The sequence below is a fragment of the Chrysochloris asiatica genome, unplaced genomic scaffold (assembly GCF_000296735.1).
Source record: "Chrysochloris asiatica unplaced genomic scaffold, ChrAsi1.0 scaffold00077, whole genome shotgun sequence".
Lineage (NCBI taxonomy): Eukaryota > Metazoa > Chordata > Mammalia > Afrosoricida > Chrysochloridae > Chrysochloris > Chrysochloris asiatica.
The window spans coordinates 3,454,314-3,472,078 of NW_006408595.1; the positions used below are offsets into that span (position 1 = coordinate 3,454,314).

Consider the following 17,765-nt stretch of genomic DNA (forward strand, 5'->3'; position numbering starts at 1 on the left):
ATTTTGACTTTTATCAACTTGTTTTAATTTTCTTTAGTTTCAATCTGGCCTTGCTTATGAGCAATTGATTCTGTTCCACAGTCTTCCTCTGACCTCGTTTCAGCTGATATATTTGGGGCTTTCCACTGTCTCCTTCCACAGATGTAGTCAATTTGATATCTTTGTATTCTGTGAAGTTCATGTGTATAGTCGTCTTTTATGTTATTTTAAATAAGTATTTGCAATGAAGAAGTCATTGGTCTTCCAAAATTCTATCATGTGATATACAGTATTGTTTCCATAACCAAGGCCACATTTTCCAACTACTGATCCTTCCTCTTTGTTTCCAACCTTTGCATTTCAATTGCCAGTAATTATCACAACATCTTGATTGCATGTCTAATTAATTTTAGACTGAAGAAATTGGTAGAATTCTTCAATTTCATCATCACTGGCTTTAGTGGTTGGTGCATAAATTTGAACAATAATGGTATTAACTAGTCTTCAGTGAGGCATATGGATATTTTCCTATCACAGACAGCATTGTACTTAAAGACAGATCTTGGTGTGTTCCTTTTGATGATGAATGTGACACCATTCCTCTTCAATTTTTCATCCCCAGCATATTAAATCATGTGCTTTTCTGATTCAAGATGGCCAATGCCAGTCTATTTCAGCTCATTAATTCCTAGGATATTGATGTTTATGTGTTCCCTTTCATTTTTGACAATTTCCAATTTTCCTAGACTCATATTTAGTATATTCTGTGTTCTGATTATTAATGGATGTTTACAGCTATTTCCCTTCATTTTGAGCGAAGGTCAATCTGCAAATGAAGATCCCGAAGCCTCTTACTCTATTCTCTTCATTACGTTCAACTCTACTTTGAGTCGTATTTTGAGTGCCTTCCAACCAGATGGGCTCATCATCCAGCACTATGTCTGACAATATTCTGGTGGTCTTCATCATGTTTCAGTATTCTGGGGCTGACAGTGTTCCAGTGCTATTCATAAAATTTTCATTGACCAAATATTTAGAAGTAGTCTATCTCTTCTTCCTAATCTGTCTTTATCTTGAAGCTCAGCCAAAATCTGTCCACCGTGGGTAACCCTGCTGGTATTTAAAATATTCATGGCACAGCCACCAAACCACCATAGTAAAGCAAACTGACCAATGAGTGGTGGTATCTAGATGTGTCAGCTACATATGCACATACATACAGATATATATCTTGCATACATACAGCAACATAAGCTATTATATATATGTTTTCTTATATATAACATGCATATATGGTTTCAGTATAAGTTTTATGGGGATCTGAAGATATGAGACTTCAGTGTAGCAATGAAAATATCCAATACCTTTGTCAAAAATTGCCCATAGTTTTTGATATTTATAACTTCATATCTACAGGAAATTAAACCCTTGAAAGTAGGTAGAGCTGAACAATAATAGAGAATGAACATTCTTTTAAATTTCTCTGAGTCATGTAGTGTTAACAACCTCAATATAGTCTTCATTTTACTTTCCTTTGTCTACAGTTATCTATTTATATTTATTTTTAGAATTCGTTGTTTTCTACCCACATCTGACATAACTCCAGGTAAAATGTGTTGATTCATACTGCAAAGTAACCAAATCAAACCTACTGCCCTGAGTCAATTCCAACCGAAAGCAAACGGACAACCTCACTCTTCTCCCATGGAGCTGGTGATGGGTTCAAACTGTTGACCTTGCAGTTAGTAGCCCTGTGCTTATTCACATCACCTCCAGGGCTCTTTTCATAATGCAAAGGTCTAAGAAAATAATAGTTGAAAACAAGAAATGAAGAGTTTTAAACACTGATTATAATTGAAAAACCTTTGCCTTCAGTCCTACAGGAAATCATATCTGCTATTCTGAATAAAAGCAGGTAATTTTCTTGAGAGGCCATTTCTTTTCATTGCAGTATTGAGAATACATTTTAATGTCTCTCAATATAACTTAATATAATATTGCACTGGACAGTTCTGCTATAAAAAAGACCTTTCTAAAGTGCTAAAGAGCAGATGTCACTTTTAGGACTAAGGTGTGCCTGACCCAAGCCATGGTATTTTCAATCACCTCATCTGCATGTGAAAGCTGGACATTGACTAAGGAGAAAATTGTTGCATGTGAATTATGGTTTTGTCAAGGAATATTAAATCTATTTTGGAAGAAGGATAGATGATTGCTATTTGAAAGCAAGGATTGCATGAGACTTCATCTCTCGGATTTTGGCCATATTGTCAGGAGAAACTAGTCCCTGGAGAGGGACATCATACTTGGTAAATTGGAGGGTCGGCTAAGATGAGGAAGACCCTCAACAGGATGGACTGACACAGTCGTTACAACAATGACCTCAAATATAGCAATGATTGTGAGGATGGCACAGGACTAGGTGTTGTTTTGTTCTGTTGAACATAGGGTTGCTATGAATTGGTACTGACTCCAAGTCACCTAACAACAAAAATATGATTTAGACATTACAAATATTTTTCAGGAGAAATAGATGGTGTAGATTTAACTGTGTTGAAGAACAAAGCAAAGAGGTTTTACATATAAATTTTAAAAATTGTTTTTAAGAATAGCTAATGTTTCATTGAGAAATATAAATTAGTTTTGCCTATCTGGTAGCGTAGTGGTTACAAATCAGGCTGTGAACCGCAAGGTCAGCAGTTCGAAACTACCAGCTGCTCCATGGGAGAAAGATGAGGCTTTCTGCTCCCGTAAAGATTGACAGCCTCGGAAACCCTGTTCAGGGTCGCTATGGGTCGGAACCGACTTGACGGCACTTAACAACAACAACATAGTCTCCATAACGGAGATCTGGTAGCATAATGGTTGAGTTGGGCTGCTAACCTCAGGGTCAGCAGTTTGAAACTACCAGCAGTTCTGTAGGAGAAAAGATGAGGCTTTCTGCTCCCTTAAAGATGTATAGCCTTGCAAACTCTATACAGGTTCGCTATGAGTCAGAACCGACTCCACAGCACATAACCACCACCACCATAGTCTCCATATAGGTTCAAGGACTCAGTCTCTTTATTACTTAATTGCCTGTCCCAGTGGATTCGTTTCTCCCCTTTCTCTGTTTTCTTCAAGTGCTTTCACTTAGTCATTTCCTACATCAGCTATTTTCACCACCCATTTTTTTTTTTTCCACTCCCAGAAACCTTCAGGAAATTTAATTCTGTTCCCTTCTACTCTAACTACTTTTCTATTACCTCTCTGGAATGGACAGGAAATAGACCACAGTTGATTTTAGGTCTTCTATCATATGACATAAGGGGCTCTGGTAACGTAGTGGTTACAAATCGGGCTGTGAACCGCAAGGTCAGCAGTTTGAAACTACCAGCTGTTCCACGGGAGAAAGATGAGGCTTTCTGCTCCCGTAAAGATTTACAGCCTTGGAAACCCTGTACAGAGTTGCTATGAGTCAGAACCAACTCCATAGCACATAACCACCACCACCACCATCATATGACATGTCTTGATTTTTCTCATGCTAGTGCAAGGAAAAAGGACAGTATAAAAGCCATTGTCCAGGTAAGACCTCATTAGGAAACAGGTCCACACATTAATTTGCTTGATAACAAGGCATTCCATCCTTAGACTTAGATAAAAACACTCTGAATTTCCCCTTAATTTTAAGTTTTTAACCCCAATTCCAAAATAAAAAGTTTCCTCACAATTTTAAAGATGAATCGTAAGTCCTATTACATTAGTAATGAACAGCACAATATTTTTCATAGCAATTTACCACAACATGATATTTAAAAATGGAACAATAGCCATCCTGCTGCCAAGGTAAAAATGTGTCTGTATGTGTATTTGAAAGGAGAAAATTATTAATTTATTGATAATTATGCTTTCTTTAAATTTAGGCAATAATGTTGAAGTCCTCATGAGTGGCAATGTCAGATGTTATAACATTGTGGTTGAAGCCATGAAAGCATTTCCTCTTAATGAGAAAATTCAAGAAATCAGTTGCCGCTTGCTCCACAGGCTTACATTAGGTAAGTTATTATTCTTGCTTAATTTATTACCGTAAGGCCACATGGTGCAAGTATGCATAGCTTATGTATGTTATATGTTGATGGATAGGTAGCTTGTTGACATACATTGCCTGGAAATGTTGTATAGTATCAAACTGTTCTGTCATATTTTGATGGAATTTTAAAGGATACAAAAAGAAAGAACCACCACCACCACACACACAAAAAAACAACAAAACCCAAAAGATATCTTGAATGAAAGTCTTACAGTCTTATAGTAATCTTATTTTATGTCAAGTTAATTAAATATGAGTGTCTTATTATTGTTGCTGTTAGTGCCATCAATTCAGTTCTGACTCCTAGCAACCCTTATAGGGTTTCCAAGGCTTTAAATCTTCACAGGAGCAGAATGCCTCATCTTTCTTCTGCAAAGCAGCTGACAGGCTCCAACTGCAGACCTTGTGGTTCACAGCCCAGTGCTTACCATATGGAGCCACCACGCCATATTTAAAAGATTATTATATAATATTTCATCATAAAACAGAATAAGTATAATTTATGCAAAAAATATATACATGCAATGTAAAAATAACTCACCACCCTATTAAGTATATTACCAGTGCTAGTAAGGCTATACTGGGTTCCTTCCTACTCTTGCTTTCCCTTCAAAGGTTAGCCCTCTCCAGAATTTTGTGGTTATGAATCTTTTGCTTTCTAAAAATTACTTTGCTGCATTTGGATGTCTCTTCCTAAGAAATTGGTAAAGTTTGCATGTTTTTGATGAATAAAAATTGAATTAGATTAGATGCTATTTTCAGAAAAAATATGCTTGTTCATTTTTTATTTAGCATTGTAAGAATCATAAATATTTTTGCGTGTAGCTGTGTGTAGTAGTCTACTATGTTTATACCACAATTTATTTATCCATTCTCTTACCCATGAACATGAAACTTGTTTTAATTTTAAGCTACTATCAATTGTGTTGCAACAGACATATGAAAGAAAATATCTTTTCAAATATTTCTTTGCCATTGGTGCTTCCTCCTTTGTGAAGTGCCTGATCTGTGTTGTAATTTAATTTTTCATAGAAAGAAGTCTGTGTCTGTCTTCTAAAAACTGATGAATATATTCTAGATGAATATATGGTAGATATTGGGGAAAGGCCACCTATCAAAAGAAGATATTTTCAATGCATTTAACCAGATATCAAAACTTCATGATCTAGAATATATTCATCAGGTTTTAGAAGACAAACACAGACCTATTTCTACGAAAAATAAATACAAAACAGATCAGACTCCTGGTGTGGTGCTGTAGGATCAGCACTGGATCACAAACCACAAGGTCAGCAATTTAAACCCACCATTTGCTTCTCAGAAACCCTATACAAACTCTCTGTGAGTCGGAACCGACTCTGTAGCACTTAACAACAATGGTAGATTTTAAAAGAAATCCAATTTAATAATCAGGTGCTTTGTAATTTACCCTTTTTAAAAGAAATCTTTACTTTCTCAAGATCATAAATATATTCTATATATTCTCATGAAAGTTTCCCCTTTCACATTTATGCATTTCAATCTATCTGAAATGTTCTTTGTAAAAGAGGAATTTAACTCAGTTATACTCCTCTCTCACACTCAGTCTGTCAGTTTGTGGCTTGCATGTTGCTATGATGCTGGAAGCTCTGTCACCGACATTTTAAATACTAGCAAGGTCACCCATAGTGAGCAGGATTCAGCTAAGCTTCCAGACTAAGATAGTCTGGGAAGAAGGAGAGATGGAATGTTTAGCCACTGAAAACTTTATGAATAGCAATGGAACATTCTCAGATAAAATGCTGGAAGGGAGTAAAGTATGACTGGGGAAGAGCTGCCTCCTCAAGGTAGCTACAAATGTCCTCTAATAATCAGAACATTGAATGTATGAAGTATGAATCTATGAAAATTTGACATTGTCAAAAATGAAATGAAACACATAAAAATCGTTATCCTAGGCATCAGTGAGTTGAAATGGACTGGTATTGGTCATTTTGAATCAGATAATCATATGGTTTACTATGCCAGGAATGAAAAATTCAGGAGCAATGGCATTGCATTCATTGTCAAAAAGAATATTTCAAGATCTATCTTGAAGTATTTTGCTATTTATGATAGGATAGTAGCCATATGCCTATAAGGAAGACCAGTTAATACCACTATTATTCAAATTTACACACCAACCACTAAAGCCAGTGATGATAAAACTGAAGAATTCTACCAAGTTTTCAGTCTGATATTGATCAAACATATAATCAAGATGTATTAATAATTGCTGGTAATGGAAATGTGAAGGTTGGAAACAAAGAGGGAAGGATCAGTAGTTGGAAAATATGGCCTTGGTGGTAGAAATGATGCTGCAGAACACTTGATAGAATTTTATAAGACCAACAGCTTATTAATTGCAAATACCTTTTCTTAAATGACATAAAAGGTGATTATATACATGGACTTAACCAAATAGAATACAAAAGAACCAGATTGATTACATCTGTGGGAAGACATGGTGGAAAAGCTCAATCAATATCATCATCCACAACACGGTTGATTGTGGAACAGAGCATCGATTTCTCATATGTAAGTCTAGGCTGAAGATGAAGTTAAAACAAGTTCATGGGAGGCAAAATGTGACCTTGAACAGATTCTGCCTGAATTTCGAAGCCCTCTCAGGAGCGAATTTGATGCATTAGACACTAATAACCTAAGACCAGAAGAGTTGTGGCATGACATCAGAAACATCATACAGGAAGAAAGCAAAGGTCATTAAAAAGAAAAGAAACAAAATATTATAATGGACATCAGAAGAGATTCTGAAACTTGTTTTCCAGCCTAGGCATGCTAAATTGAATGGAAAAATGAGGAAGTATAAGATTAGCTGGCTTACAAGTAAAGAGGGAGTTTAGTTTCAGAGAGTACAGGGGAAGGGAAATCCCCACTGAATAGTTTTCATCTTGTCTAGACAGGTCTGGTGAAAGGAGATGGGGATAAGATGCTTATGATTCGATAGTGCATAATTGTTATTACAGAGGATAGATCAGAGGACCCTATGACCATCAAGGGAGAAAAGCATGAGCAGAATGTGGTACCCTATCCAGAGAAGCATTGATACCAGGGATGGAGGCAGAGATGATGACATGGAGAGCTAGAGTAGCTAGAGACTCTAGACTCATGGAAAAAGAAGGGCTGGGTGCTGGTGGCCAGAAGGCAGGCTTGTAGAATGTGCCTTTTGGTTGTTTAAATGATTATATATTCCTGAGTGGTTTTGTGTACATCCAAAGAAAACCAGAGGGAATAGAAGCAAATACTGTTTAATGATGATAAATAGAGGGGGTTGTAATCATTGCAATTAAATGGAATACAATAGGATGAGTGTAAACTGATATTATCCCACATAAACTATCACTCAATTCACAATAAAAACTTAAAAAAAAAAGTTGAACAGAAATTCCCAAAGGGCAACTTGAGAAGACAAAGTATTATAATGAAATGACAAGTACTTAAGAGTTAGTAAAACAAAAGGGGAGAATCACACTCAGCATTTCTCAAGCTGAGAGCACTGAAGAAAAAAATTCAACCCTCAACTTGTAATATAGAATGTTTCTATGGGCAAAATTGAATGATGCAGAAAGCATCAAAAGAAGATGGATGGAATACACAGAGTCACTATACCAAAAAGGGATGGTTGATGTTCAAGAGCATATGATCAAGAACTGATTGTATTGAAGGAAAAAGTACAAGCTGCACTGAACACATTGACAAAAAACAAGGCTCTAGGAATTGACAGAAGTCCTGATATGGTGCTGTGGGAGAATGCATTGGACTGCAAGTTTGGTTTGAACCACAGGTTGCAATTCAAACCCACCAGCCACTCCTCGGAAATCCTATACACAGTCACTATGGTTTGGAACCAACTTGACAGCACATAGCAACAACAACAAGAAATTGACCAAGATCCCTGGTAGTGTAGAGGACTAAGGTGCGCCTGACCCAGGCCATGGTATTTTCAATAACCTCATATGGATGCGAAAGCTGGACAGTGAATAAGGAAGATCATAGAATTGATGCCTTTGAGTTGTGGTGTTGGAGGAGAATACTAAAAGTGCCATGGACTGCCAAAAGAACCAATAGATCTGTTTTGGAAGAAGTGCAGCCAGAGTGCTCCTTGGAGACCAAGATGGCTAAGCTTCTCTCCTACTTTGGACACATTGTCTGGAGAGAACAGTCGCTGGAGAAGGATGTCATGCTGGGTAAGGTGGAGGGTCAGAGAAAAAGAGGAAGACCCCCAATGAGATGGATCAGCCAGGTGGCATCATTGATGGCGTCAGTGTGGCAACGGTAGTGAGGTTAGCCCAGGATCGGACAGTGTTTCATTCTGCTGTGCATGGGGTCGCTATGAGTCGGTTCCAACTCGATGGCACCTGACAACAACAACTAACAGCAAGGTCAGCTGTTTGAATCTACCAGTAGCTCCTCAGGAGAAAGATGAGGCTTTCTGCTCCCTTAAAGATTTACAGCCTCCGAAACCCTATAAGGGTCACTATGAATCAGAATTGACTCCATGGTATGTAACTACCACTACCACCACTATTATGCTTGGCAATTTGGAGGGTCAGTGTAAAATAGGAAGATTCCCAAGATGGATTGGGATGGATAGATACAGTGGCAGGAGCAGTGGGCTCAGTTATACCAACAATTGTGAGGATGGCACAGGTATGGACTGTGTTTCTTTTGTGCATAGTTCGCTATGAGTTGGAGCTGAGTCGCTAGCATATAACAATGACAACATATTTTATCATAAAAGTGTTCCTTTTCTATTTAGATATGTAAGCATTTTAATGTTCTTTGTAAAAGAGGAGTTCCATTCAGTTACTTCTCCCCTCCCCTAAGTATGGAGAGCTTCATAACACGATTGATTGTGTTTTGCCAACTCCTTTATATAGCAGGTTTACACAAACACCTTGTTTCTGTTCTTGCTGTTTTCTTGTATTTGTAAATTTATCTGGCTCAATACCATACTTTTTTAGATTCCTGTAGCTCTGTAACTCCTGATATTAGAAAAGCCAATAGGTCAAGTCACCATATTTTCTTCTTTAGGCAGCGGTGGTGGTGGTGGTGGTATGGTATCAAGTCGGTTCCAACTTGTAGTGACCCTGTATTGGATTTCTGAGGCTGTAAATTTTTATGGGAACAGAAAGTCTTATCTTTCTCCCATGGCTTTTTAGGCAGATCTGGGGGATTCTCGGGCCTTTACTAATCTATAGAAAGTTCAGAATTTGTGCAGTTCTTTTGAAACTACATTGGAATTTAGATTGGAATTGCATCAAATCTATGTATCAATTTATCATGAAGTAAATTTTCATAAATTAGCTTTATCTTGTTAAGCTATTTAAATGAAAATATTTTCATGTTTTTAGTATCAGGAACGTTATCTCCCAAATTAGTTTATTTAGGTATTCAATTATATGATTAAAGGTGATATAAAGTCCATGGATGAGGAATCAGCTAATGTCATATTTACCTTTTTAGGTAATTTTTTTAATATTCTGGTGTTGAATGAGGTCCATGAGTTTGTGGTGAAAGCTGTGCAGCAGTATTCAAAGAATGCAACATTACAAATCTCGGCCCTCAGCTGTTTAGCACTCCTCAGTAAGTAACTCACTTAAATCCCTTATGGCTGCCTTTGATTTTGATGTTAACATTATAACAAGAAAGTCATCGATGGAAAAGGAAGTATTAAATGACTGTTCTGTCCCAATGGAACTCATTTTCCAGAAGACTTTCCCAGGTCATGAACACTGGTGACCAGTACACATATCTTAGTCATATAGCTTTGCTTTCAGTGACTGATTTAACTTGTAATTGAGCAGCTAATCTTCAGTTAATTCTTCTCAGGTTATTCGTTTTGTTTGGTACTCTTGTACTCATTTTATCATTTTTCTAGATGAAATGGCAATATTATGAGATATGTAATATATTAGTCTCTGAGTGGTATAAACAGTTAACAAAGGTGCTAATTTTTGAAAAGTTGTTGGTTCAAGTCCACCTGGAGGCACCTTGGAAGACAGGTCTTAGCAAACTTCAGTCATTGAAAACTCCATGGAGCCCAGTTCTACTCTGACACACATGAGGTTGTCATAAGTCAGAATCAGCTTGCTTTGTTGGAATATATTAGAAATGACTTTATAATTTATAATGACCTCTACTAAAGTACAACTCACTCAGTTAATAAAATTTCAAAAATAGAAACTTGGAATTGATCATTCAAATGGTAATTACATTATGTGTATATTTTCCAAGCTGAGACCATTTTCTTAAATCAAGACTTAGAGGAAAAGAATGAGAATCAGGAGAATGATGCTGAAGATGAAGAAGACAAATTGTTTTGGCTGGAAGCCTGTTACAAAGCATTAACCAGACATAGAAAGAACAAGCATGTGCAGGTTGGGCTCTTTGTAAATAAATACCCTTGTCACTCAACAGTATGTTTGTACAAAAAATTGTATTTTTACAGGTTTCTTATTTTCCCTCTCCTAATCCAGGAGGCTGCATGCTGGGCAATAAATAATCTCCTCATGTACCGAAGCAGTTTACACGAGAAGATTGGAGATGAAGATGGCCAGTCAGTAGTTTTTATTTTATGTGCTAGATAATGTCAGTTATATTTCTGATGGGTACATATAGAATACTTTAACTGTAATGTTTCATTGTTGGAAGTATTTCTGAGAACATCACTTACGTTTGGAATGCTGTCACAAAATAATAGTAACTAATATTTTTAGCTCATTCATTGTCTTCAATAGTTAGAAAAATGTAGTATGCGTGAGAGTTATTACTGAAAGACTTGGAATCAAGTTTAAGTCAGTAATTTATGAATGGTGTAGGAAAATATTACATTTTTCTGACTGATCATTTAAAAATGCTATATTGATTAATCTCAGGCAACAGAGATTGCAGAACCATCTGTGACCTTTTCTATTGCTGTGAATTGCCAGCAGGTTTGTCAAATCAGGAATTAGCTTTGGTTAGGAGGCCTCCTACAGTGATTCCCCACCTGACGTGGCAGTTCTGAGCTGTCTTCTGTGGAAAGGGTGATTTGAAGCTGTCAGTTCTTGAGGAAGTGTTCAACAGCAACTTCTGTGCAAACACAGTACCAACCTTTCTGCCTGAGATACAAACTGTAACCAGATGTACATAAGATTTGTTTCATGTTTCATACCCAAGAGACTTTGTGCTCATATTCTTTCCAACTGCTTATACTTGTATATGTGCTGTTTGACCTGGTAAATTCCTCTGGGTTTTTTAATTGGAATAATTTACCTCAGATATTTAAATAATTTTCTAGATCTCAAACTTTGACAGCCTATTTGCATAGCTATGTTTAAACTGTTTCCCTATCAGTAAAAAGGGAATTAATGACACAGATGCTGTTTAATTAAACACTGCCACTTTGAAAAGAAAGAGTAATTCTTTAGAGAAATGTTTTGAATCAACATCATACTTACCTCAATCTGAGCAGTCTATTTAAGAGGTTAGGGGAAGAGAGAGTCATGTTGTATTTTATAAATTTCAGTTCTTAGCACTTAATCTCAGTATTCATGGGGGATCTAAAAAGTACCTATTATTAAAAGAAAATATTTTGTTATTTACATTAAAGACCCTCTCAGAGAGTCTTAAACCTGCATGGACTTTCAGTCTTCCTTTCTTACTTTTATCTTTGCTGCCTACAAATGTCCTATGCCTGCCTCACCTTCTATTACCTTTTGCCTCACTTAACCTTTTTCCTCCTGCAACGTTTTAGAATTTGCAGAGAATTCTTTTCTTCTACTGCTTATAAGGTTCTGAAGGAACAAGAAATACTAATTTTATTAGTATTTAGTGGATTTGAACCTGACTCTTAAATCAAAAGCTATCTAACTAGCAATCACTCTTGTAAGTGTAGGTATTCTCAATGAGCCATTATCTGTTGTTAAAGCATGGTAAATGAATACTTGAGCACTTTATTAATAAGTTTTACTGTTACTGTCTTTGACTTGGTGAAAGGTTCCCAGCTCATAGGGAAGTCATGCTTTCCATGCTGATGCATACTTCATCAAAAGAAGTCTTCCAGGCATCTGCCAATGCTTTGTCAACCCTTTTAGAACAAAATGGTAAGAAGTGCACCATATTTCTCATAAAGAGAAATGCATTTTGTGCTCATTTTTATTATAAAATTCATACCATGTAAGAAGTAGCATATAGACATATATCTGCTATATTTTAATAAATAAATAATCTTTATAAAAGATAAAGAAGAATGTATGTTCTTCTTGACTTCTATGTATATACTCATACAATGGCATATACAGTACAGTTTTTGCAGAAATTAAATTGTTTCATAATCTTTTACGACAAGATTTTATGTTTTTAATGCCTATAAGCTTTCAGATTATTCATTGTGCCATTTTCCTATGTATATCTATGTCCTGTTTTTTGAACCACTTGCCAATTGATGAAATTTTAGCTGTGTCCAGTGTTTTTATTTTACTTGTTTGTGTGTTTTTAAAAAATCTGGACCTCAAGACCAGATGGAGTCCTTGTATGAAGCTGTAGGATAAGCATTGGACTGCTAACCTCAAGGTCAACGGTTCAAACCCACCAGCCACCTCTTGAAAATGCTAGAGGGGGTCCTGTGAGTCAGAACTAACTCAGTGAGTCAGTGCCATTGAGTCGATTCCATCTCATAGCGACCCTGTATAGGGTTTCCAAGGAGCAACTGGTGAGCTTGAACCGCTAACCTTGCAGTTCAAATGGCTTTGCAGTCTGGTGCATTAACCCACAGCACCACACCAGGACCCCCAGAACAGGCTAGAGGGCACTTAATAAACAAAACACCAGATGGTTGCTTCCCTCCCCCACTTCACCCCCACCATAGTACGCTGCCCCTGTTATTTTCTTAGGAAAACTTTCACATAATACAACTGGGTAGAGAAATAGATACCATTTTAAAATCTGATAAAAATGTCCACTATATTTCTCTCAATATGACCTTTTATATGTAAGTCTTATTAGTCTAATGAGTTGTTGTTGTTCAGTGCCATCGAGTCAGTTCTGACACATAGCAACCCTGTATAGGGTTTCTGAGGAGCATCTGGTTGGTGGGTTTGAACTTGTGGCTCAAACTGACCTTGCGGTTCAGCACATTATCCTGCAGTGCCAAGTCTAATGAGTAGCTTTGCATTATTAAGGAGAGAAAAATGGTTCATACACACTGCTGGAAAGATTCCTGAGGTTTAAGATTGAACCTCACGCTGTTCAGATTTCTGTCCCCATAAACAGGAAATACTGCTGAAAAACCTTGCAAGAAAACTAATCATAAAGTCATTGGAACTTGGCAACTCTTACAGGGTAATTTTAGAAGGAGAAGAAATAGAGAAAAATACTCAGCATCTGAGACAGAGCCTAGGGTTTGCCCCAGCTTTAGTAGAAAACCTAAGTAGAGTGAGAGAAATAAAGAAACCACATTATACACGTGTCTTATACTATTATTTAAGTCAAGTCAAGAAGAAAATGATCTTTACTTCCCTTTCCTCCTGTCATACCACCTCTCTGATAGCACTTTAATAACAGCACTGAGAGACAGACAGCAGTTGCCCTCAGGGATAATGAATCAGAGCAGGAGGAATAGAAAAGGAATTTGCTATTCTTGAAGCTCTTCTGTCAGACCCTGCAGTTACAGAGGCCTGGATTGGGATCTCACTCCCAATGACAGCTGGACTTTGCTCTTTTTTGTATGGAGCATCTTGGAGAGCAGACAAACATTTACTGTGTACAAACAGTGCTGTCGATGCTGTAATTCTTAACTTTGACATGGAAACAAAACATCGAAACAAAACATCGATGACTTTGTAGATTCAGTCCTTGATTTCTTTGTTCAAAATAGTTTCTCTACCCTTTCTAGTTCCTTATTTCTTTGTTTCTGGCCAATAGTCAGATAAACTGCCCTCAGAGTCCTGAATATTGTCCCTGGAGTTCTGTCTTAGGCGTGTGTCTTAAGAACTTGAGCAATCTCTCTAAGTAACTTCTCTCTGAAAGAAGTAGGGACATTAGCATACAGAGATGGGCATGGTTTTCTTGGAAAATAACTGGATTGAAACACCAGAAGATCTGGGCTTGCCCTGGTGGCTTCAAGGCCAAGTCTCAAACTTCTTGTGTAACATTTGTCTCGTTTAATTAATTAATTCTGTTTATATGTATTGAAATTTAACTCTGCACTTTGAATACAACAATTACCAAAGGAGATAAAAAACCTAGGTTCAAGATTAAATAATATATGTGGCATACAATGTAGCTAAATCCTGGTGTGGCACTGTAGAATAAGCACTGGACTGCTAACCGCAAGGTCAATGGCTCAAGCCCTCCAGCTGCTCTTTAGAAATGCTATATAGGATTGCTGAGTAAGAACCAACTTAATGGCCTTAACTACAACAACCAGGTATTGAAGGGGAAAAAACAGTAAAACTGAAGGATATGGAATGTTCATGGTCAAAGGAGATGAAATTGTGAATAGGCAGCCAAGAAAGGCACATCACTGACAAAGTGACTACTGAATAAAGACCTGAAAGTGTTGTGTATTGTTATTGATCTTTTGTTGTGGTTGTTGTTGTAAGTGCTGTCAAGTTGGTTCCAAGTCATAGTGACCCTGAATAGGGTTTCTAAGGAGTAGCTGGTGGGTTTGAACTGTCGACCTTGTGGTTCACAGTCCAGTGCTGATCCTGCAGCTCCATGCCAGGAGTCCTATTGATCTTTTAAGGCAGATAATTTATCACTTAAATTGGGTTGGATGAGGGCAAGAGAATTGTGTGACTACCTTGTAAAATGAGATATCCTGTAAAGTGTTCATAAACTCTAAAGTTCTTCTATAATATAACTTCTTTTCTTAGGTCTTAATGTTTGATGGAATTGTTATTCTCTATTTTCAAGTCACAAGGAGCTCTGGTAGTGTAGTGGTTACAAATCGGGCTGTGAACCACAAGGTCAGCAGTTTGAAACTACCAGCTTTTCTGCGGGAGAAAGATGAGGCTTTCTGCTCTCGTAAAGATTTACAGCCTCGGAAAACCTGTTCAGGGTTGCTATGGGTCGGAATGGACTCCACAGCACACAACCCCCCACCACGATTTTCAAGTCACAAGAAACATATTTTTTTCTGAAAACAAGAATGATTGTCTCATTTGTTAATATTTAGGATAGCAAAATTTGGGAATTTATTTGGTGTGGTGCTGTGGATTAATGCACTGGACTGCAAAGTCAGTTTGAACCACGAGCTAAGTGGTTCAAGATCACCAGCTGCTTCTTGGAAACCCTATACACGGTGGCTGTGGGTCAGAATTGACTTGACGGCACTCAACAACAACAACAACAACTGAATGTTAGTTTTCTGTTACTACAATTATTTTGTGAACTTATTTTAAGTAACAAATAAATCTAACATTTACTCTTGTTTTGCAGATCATTATTTTAAGAAATTTTAATGGAAAATAATTTCTTTTCCAAAGAATGGAGTCCTAATGATTGTACTGGAACCAGCCTACTTTATAAATACAATATTTAGAACAAAAACCTCAACATGAATTTATAAATGTTTAAAATTTTTTTTAAAAACTACATATGTTCTAAAGAAATAAAAATTACTTTAAAAGCATTTTTAAAATAAAATAATATAATTTCTTGTATATGCTCTTCTATAAATTTGTACTGTTTTACTAGTGCATGTGTTGTTATAAAATTATAAAACTACACTATCATTTCTACAACACTGAAAAATTTTGTAGTTAATTTCAGAAAGATCCTGTTGTCAAAAGGCATATACTTGAACGTATTGGAGCTAATGCAGAGGCATATACACTCTCCTGAAGTGGCAGAAAGTGGTTGTAAGATGCTCAATCATCTTTTTGAAGGAAGGTAATATAGATTCATGAATTTATTCATAATGTAGAGTATTGGACTGTGTAAAATATCAATATTTCAAGCATATTTCTAAAAATGAAAAGCTTACAATATTTAAAGATATAAATATTTTGTAATAGAATGTCATGTCACAAATATCATATGCTATCTGAACATTGAAAGGAGAGGTACAGATTGTAGAAATCTTTGGGAAGTTTGTTTTTGATCCTGGTTCTTGGTGTTGATTGCATTTTGAAAAATGGTAACAGTATACCACATAACGTACAAGTATTTTAAATTATTCTGTACGTATGAAAGTTATAAAAGAAAAGGTGAAATCAAGTAGGATACAACTTCTACTTATTACTTTTTAACAATATTTTATTATCACCTCTTCTTTTGAATTAATTTTTTTTTGTTCTCATTCCTTAGTTGACGAAGCTTTTATTCTTATCGATTCTAAATATAGAAATTTTAAGATTATGTGGCTAATTTGTGGCACAATAGGACCAGATTATCTATCTGGGAATGAGTAGCAGTAGGCTAGGGCGAAATTGCTGGTTAAAAAAAAAAAATCAATTTAAAATATGAAAACTAAATTACATACAGTATGTATGATTTTTTTTTAAGTACTTACAATGTGCCAGGTGTTACTCTAATCCCTTTAGAAAATTAATTTATTTCATAGTTACATTTTAAATTTATAATTTGTGACATTGTATCTTTACAGAGGAAAAACTTCATGTTTAGAAATCAAGGAGTTAGCCATATTAGTGGCTAAGCCAGAATTCAGAATCGGTTTTTACTGCAAAATCTGTACCATTCAATTTTTCTTTTATACATAATGGTTTCAAAATAGGTTCTTTCTGTTTGTAATTTACTCAGTGTAAAAAAATGCCTCATTATTTTATATGTATTTAAATGCCAAGCCTGACTACATTTTTCAGTGATTTGTTGTTAAGTGCCGTCGAGTCGGTTCTGACCCATAGCGACCCTGAACAGGGTTTCCGAGGCTGTGCATCTTTATGAGAGCAGAGAGCCTCATCTTTCTCCCACGGAGCAACTGGTAGTTTCGAACTGTTGACCTTGCGGTTCACATCCTGATTTGTAACAACTACTAATACTTAACCCTATTCAGCCTTGTTCTTTATCTGGAAAATGGGGATAATATCACCTACCTCCACAGCAGTTGCCAGTGACTAAAATGCAGATCAGAAGGAAGTTGTTCATTTTATGAAATGGAAAGGATTTCAAGGATACTGTAGATTCTCCTTATTGGGATCAAAGTTTTATCTAACAACAACCAAATTTATGTGTGCTCATATTGTACATGGGGTTGCTATAAGTCAGAGTCAGCTAACATGCATGCATCAATGAATTGAAATGCATTTTCCATATAGCTTTTTCTGATAAAATGTATTAGTTCTCTTTCTGCATACCTCTTAGTATTTGGTTTGTGCAACTGAGTCAGGTAGCACTTTAATAAGCATTTCAATTTTATATCTCCAGTAATACTTCCCTGGATACAGTGGCAGCAGTGGCCCCCAAAATAATTACAGTTATGAAAAGTCATGAGACATCATTATCAGTACAGCTGGAGGCACTTCGAGCTATTTTGCATTTTATATTTCCAGGTAAGTTACATTATTGTGAAAGAAGATAGTAATTTAAATGGATTTTTGACTTTTGATAAAATTTCAGCTTTCTAAGCAAAACTTCTGGTAGCGTAGTGGTTACGAATCGGGCTGCGAACCTTAAGGTCAGCGGTTCGAAACTACCAGCCGCTCCGCGGGAGAAAGATGAGGCTTTCTAC

The 17,765-nt window shown here is 36.4% G+C and overlaps 1 protein-coding gene across 1 annotated transcript in view; it reads left to right on the forward strand.

Annotated features, from left to right (window-relative positions):
* Nucleotides 1–17,765, forward strand: part of LRRK2 (leucine-rich repeat kinase 2) — a 254,242-nt gene that overhangs the window by 23,053 nt on the left and 213,424 nt on the right. Inside the window, 7 exon segments of the mRNA XM_006865300.1 lie at nucleotides 3,885–4,016; nucleotides 9,557–9,676; nucleotides 10,328–10,470; nucleotides 10,570–10,649; nucleotides 12,071–12,177; nucleotides 15,838–15,967; nucleotides 17,462–17,586. Of these exon segments, the coding sequence (XP_006865362.1) occupies nucleotides 3,885–4,016; nucleotides 9,557–9,676; nucleotides 10,328–10,470; nucleotides 10,570–10,649; nucleotides 12,071–12,177; nucleotides 15,838–15,967; nucleotides 17,462–17,586 (837 nt within the window).